Below are 5864 nucleotides of genomic sequence, written 5' to 3' on the forward strand. Positions count from 1 at the left end.
AAGTGTTGATATTGGTCAGTTGCAAGGAGAGGAAAATTTTGCAACGTTGAGGATTTGGTTTTGGACACAGTTTATGTATACAATCATTGCATGTATTTCATGCTCTGTATGTTTGTACAAACATTTGGTATCATGATTATTGAAGCATCCTGGTGATACACCATCACCATCACCAATTTCAACATCTTGCTTGCTTATCAATTGAATATTTTTTCAATTGTATAATAAATTTCATTTTTTCATAAAAAAAACCAATAACAATATTAATAGTTGTTTTTAAAACTTTTTTTTTAATATTTTTTTATTTCACAATAAAATACAAGTTATTTATTTATTTATTTATGTTTTTTTTTTTATTGTTAAAGTTGGAAGTTTAAAGACTTTTTGAATTAACGATATATTTTCAGTACAATTCATTTTAAAAAGTTTGGATTGTGAAAAATAATAGAATACTTTGTGTGTATGTGTTGAGTCATGAAGAAAAAAAATATATATATTTGTGTTTGATTAATTGCTAGCTTCTTAGCCACTTGGTAAATAAAAAATATATAAAAAAATCTAATTTTAAGTGTGAAGTCAATTTTTTTCTTTTTTTTTCTTCATGTATTTAACAAAGTATTAATATAAAAAAAAATATACATGTTTAAGAATGAGATAATGCATTTAAAGATGACATTAAATGTCTGCTAATAAATTTAAATAAACATGATAAATATCATTATTCACTTATCACAAAAAAATGTATACGATTGACAATTATTTTATAATAAAACTTGTTTAATTTAATATAATTATTTGAACATAAAATTAAACTAATAATATACACAAAAAAAATTATAAAATTAGTTTCATTATCATAATATGTATATACAATAATTAATTCTTATATAATAACAATAACAACAACGATGATATGTTTTAAATTATGATTCTACCTCAGTCTTATCCGTATTTATCTCTTTCAATAATCTTATCATTGTTTTGTTTTTTATTCAATTTATTATTTATCTACTATAAAATAAACATTGAATTAAAGTAAAATTTAAAGAATATAAAACAATTTATCGAGTGTAAAATGTAAATTTTTGTTTGTATTTAAAATAAAACATAGGTTTATTTGGCAAGCAGCCGTTGTATTTCAACAAATGTTTTTCCTTTAGTTTCTGGTGTTGCATAAAGTAATGCAAAAGTACTGAGAAACGTGACAATTGTAAAGCCCATAAAAGGAACAGAATGTCCAAAGTTCCATGATTCAACAACAACAAGATACATTTTAAATGATATAATACTTAAAATACCACCAATAAGTGATGTCATACATGCACCAGTTGCTTTAATATCAGTTGAATAAACTTCAACAATAAGTATCATTTGCATTGATGTAAATCCTAAATTAAATGCAAATACAAGTATCATTGTTGATATTAATAATACAATTGAATAATTTGATATATCAATATTTAATTTTTCAATTATAAAAAAATAAAATGCAATAATAATATCACATATTGTTGCTATTAAACCAGAATAAAATATTAATTTTTTTCTATTAATTTTATCAAATACAATTGTTGTAAAACCAGCTGATATTATTTGAGTTATTGCAACACCAATTGGACATAATTCTGGTGATATTAATTTACCACCAGCATCTTTAAATATAACATGTGAAAATATTAATATTGTTGAATAACCACCAAGTTGTTGTGGTACAACAAATATTGTTGTTATTATAAATGCACGTAAATTATAATTTATTGTAAATATTTTTTTAATATCATTTATAATATTATTACTTTTCATTGTTGATGAATTTATTATTGTTGATTTAATATCAATAAGTTCATCACTAACATCATTACAACAACGTAATTTTTCTAATGATATTTCAGCATCATCATCACGTCCAACCATAACTAAAAAATATGGTGATTCTGGTAGTAGATAAATTAAAAATTCAACAATTATTGATATTGTTAAAAATACCAATGCTGTATTTGATACTGATAAATTTGGTACAATAATAAAAGAAAATAATATTCCAATATTTAACATGACTCCTCCAATTGAGCCTATTAGCCCACGTCTATGAGCAGATGCAATTTCACCAAGATAAAGTGGTCCAGCACAAATACATGCACCAAAAGATATACCAGCAAGTATACGAGCTGCTATCAAAACCTGTTAATTATTTATTTTTACAATTAATATTAAAAATAGAATAAAAATTTAATTGATTTTTTTTCACAGAAATAATTAATTTACATATGTATGCAAATTAATTAACAAGATAAAGAAAAAATGTTAAACATAATATTTAATGATAAGAAAATATCTTATCTTTTTTATTTAATGTCAGGTGAGAATGTCAAAGTGAAGGTTCGATCTTTAGATATTAATATAAACACTTGCCGAAAGATAAAAAATAAAATAATATCAAATAAAAAAACAGTAGCAGTATTTTAAATTATATCATAATCATAATATGTATAGTATAAATAAATACAACTTACCCAAACATCTTTGGCACAATAAATCATTGCCCAGTTAATGATAAGTGGTATACCAGCAAGTACAAGAGTTTTTTTTCGTCCCAGCTTATCGATCATTGAACTACTGACAAATGGAGCTAAAACATGTCCAATAGCAAGAGCTGCAGCAATATTTGAAATGCCTTCAATTGTTGTTTTTATTGGTGAATCAGATGCACTGAGTATAATAACACTTGGTGATATCCATCCTATCATACAGCCAAGTGTAAATGCTTGAAGTGAACCTAAATAAAAATAAAACAAAATTTAATTATGATAAATTTTTAATTTATTTATTTTTAAAAAAAACTTACATGCAATTGCAATCCAATATTCACAAGATGATGATCCTTCTGTAGATAAATATTTTCCTTTTTCTGAATCTCTAGTCATTTTATATTTGAAAAACAAAAACAAAAACAAATAAAACTAATAATACTTTGTAAATAATATAAAATAAATAAATTAATAATTTATCAGTTGCGTAAAATAAAAAAACGACAGACTCAATTGGCAGACTGTGTTCAACTCACAAAAGCGAACTAATGAAATTAAGCTGTTGGCAGTGACGAAAATCATTCATGTTGATAAGAAAAAATTTGAGGTGGGAATGTTATCTTTTCTGTCTGCAGCATGAATATAATATATATAATATATATACATTTATTTATATTATTATTCAAGTTTAAATAACACACTGAACTTTATCAATAATTATTAATATATATAATTAATTTTTTTGTTTTAAAATATAACAATGACCCAGACTAAAATAGACATGAATCATGGAGATATTAATTAATTATATTTATTTTTATAGCCCAATGTTAATCGATGTATTCAAGTGAATTGTGTGTGTTGGAGAGCTGAAGATATATATTTGCCTTAGTAAATTCAAGAGACGCTCATACAGACAGATATTCAAGAATCTTGTGTGATCATCACAGTTGGGAATTGACAATGAGAAGTGACAATTAGTGTGTAAAGTGGGTCAATAGTCCGATTAGAGAAACTGAATGATGATATTCTGGATTCTCGAGAGGACAACGGAGGACAATTCTCATATACTCAATAGACTAAAATATCCCTTGTCTATATTTATTGATTTATAATAAAAATTAATCATTGACCTAAATAAATAAAAAATTTAAATTAACTTCTTATTATAGTTCTAAATGTCGTTAAAGATTTTTTTTATAAATAATATTATACCTCAAACGTCCAAGTATTAACTTCACCAATAATATTGGTTTTTATTTTAGTATTTTTTCATTGTTGTCAATCTCGTTATTGACACAAGTCAATTATAAATACAGAAGAATTGTATTGTAATAAAAAAAATAAATAAAAAACCAAGATGCCAATTGTAGCCCAAATGGTATTCAATGATGTTACCAATCTCACGAGTTGACACACTTGAAAATTCATTGACATTTACGAGATTTGTATTTTCTCTGGTGGCTTTTTTTTCATTTTGTCTTCTTGTTATCTATATTTTTTTTTTGACTATACATATATGTGGTTAATATATTGTAAGAATTTCATCTTGACGGTACAAATCAAATCACTGTCAGCAAATCCTATGCGACAATTTTACTCTCGGGCTTTTTGTCAATGTTTACTTTTATGTTATCTACAATATATCAATTTTTTAGTGAAAAAAATATAAATTGACAAATGTATTTTATACAAATACAATCTATTGTATCTCATTCATACTGACATTTTTTTTTTTTCATTTTTCATCTTTCAAAATAAAATTCAACTAGATTGTCTTTCAATTAAAAAAACAAATCATTGTTTGATAAGTCAATTTTTAAGTAAAGTAATCTTGTATTTTTCTCAGATACAGCTGAGGTGTTATTCGTGACATTCTCGATGCAACATTGACAGCAATGAAGAACAATGTCTTTGAAGAAAAAACATATACCCACATGTATACAATTTTTAGTCTGTCATCCTCAACAAAATCTATTTTCCACGTTGCAACAAAACCCTGGAGACTCTGGACAAGTCCATTTAGCTCAAACAAGACAGGATGAAGTTGTTAAAGTATTTTTTTTTTTTTTAAAAAAAAAACTTATCAATGCTTTCTTTTATTTTTATCTTTTTTTTCTTTGTGGAGATAATTTTATCAAATTAAGTGGAATAAAAGTATCATTAAATTGGTATATGTATTTGCATATTCACCTCTTCAATATAAAATATTCAAAATGTTTCTTGCAAACCGGATGACACTCCAATTTCAAACAACACTCTCGAATTGTATTATTCATTTTTACAAATATATACATATTACATTATGAAGTAGTTAAATCCAAATGTCTATATGCAATCCCACATAACTCATGATATTTTTTAAGTAAATTTTCCATATACTGGTTCATCAAAAATTCCAACTTTTTTTGCCAACAAGACACGTCAACATTACGTAATTTCATATGTATATTTTTTTCTTTTTCTATTTGCACTTCTTTGCACCTGAAAAAAAGAAAAAAAATACTAATCAACACAGCTAAATAAATATAACAGGCTGTTAAATAATATCTAACAAGTTAATAAATGAGATTAAAAATAAATAAATACCAATTACATTTCTTGTTAATATAATAATGTTGACAGTTATTTTTTGTCTTTATATACAACTGATAAAGACATCGATGGATCTCGTGATTATTTGGTATAGTACCACATGCTTCACAAGAAACCAAGTCAGACGAAAATCACACACATGCCTTGGCATGCTTGCAAACCGTAAAAAATGATAATACATTGTTGGCATATTTGGAGAATATGTCTTGCTTGGATGCTCAGGATGTATATGACAAAAATTCTCATGTTTTCTTTATATTATTATTTTTTCCACTTTGTTTTTCTTCTTTGCAAAGAATCTTTTTCATTTTCTCTCATTATTTTTATCATCATTTATACACTGAAATTAATTGATAGCTGATATTATTGATAATTTCAACTCCAAGTAATTATTAATCAACTAATTGATTAACCAATTGTCTCACGTTGGCGTCTGGTGACCTTGTTTTTTTTATTTCTTTTTTTTTGGCAGTTTAATAATTTCGTTTATAAAAAATTCACTATTCGTCTGTGTATTTTTAATAAAACTTTCATCTTATTTTTTTTAAATACAATCAATTTATTCAATATAATTGATTGAATTTTTTGTCTTGCATACTGAAAAGGTCATGAAAAATGTCAAATGTTAAAATCAATTATTTATTAAATAAATTTATATTCATTTTCGAAATAGAATTAATTTTATAAATTAAAATAATATAAATTTAATTGTAAAATCAATACTATTTCAAAAATCAATTA

General features: G+C 24.4%; 1 protein-coding gene across 1 annotated transcript; it reads right to left on the reverse strand.

Annotated features, from left to right (window-relative positions):
- Positions 1-759: 759 nt before the first annotated feature.
- Positions 760-3075, reverse strand: LOC122858479 (facilitated trehalose transporter Tret1-like). The gene is made up of 3 exons (XM_044161413.1): positions 2846-3075; positions 2514-2776; positions 760-2181 (listed from the first exon to the last, which is right to left on the reverse strand). The coding sequence occupies exons 1-3, from the start codon at positions 2922-2924 to the stop codon at positions 1114-1116; spliced, it is 1410 nt and encodes a 469-aa protein (XP_044017348.1). The 5' UTR covers positions 2925-3075; the 3' UTR covers positions 760-1113.
- Positions 3076-5864: the final 2789 nt, after the last annotated feature.

The sequence above is a fragment of the Aphidius gifuensis genome, linkage group LG1, assembly GCF_014905175.1.
Source record: "Aphidius gifuensis isolate YNYX2018 linkage group LG1, ASM1490517v1, whole genome shotgun sequence".
NCBI lineage: Eukaryota > Metazoa > Arthropoda > Insecta > Hymenoptera > Braconidae > Aphidius > Aphidius gifuensis.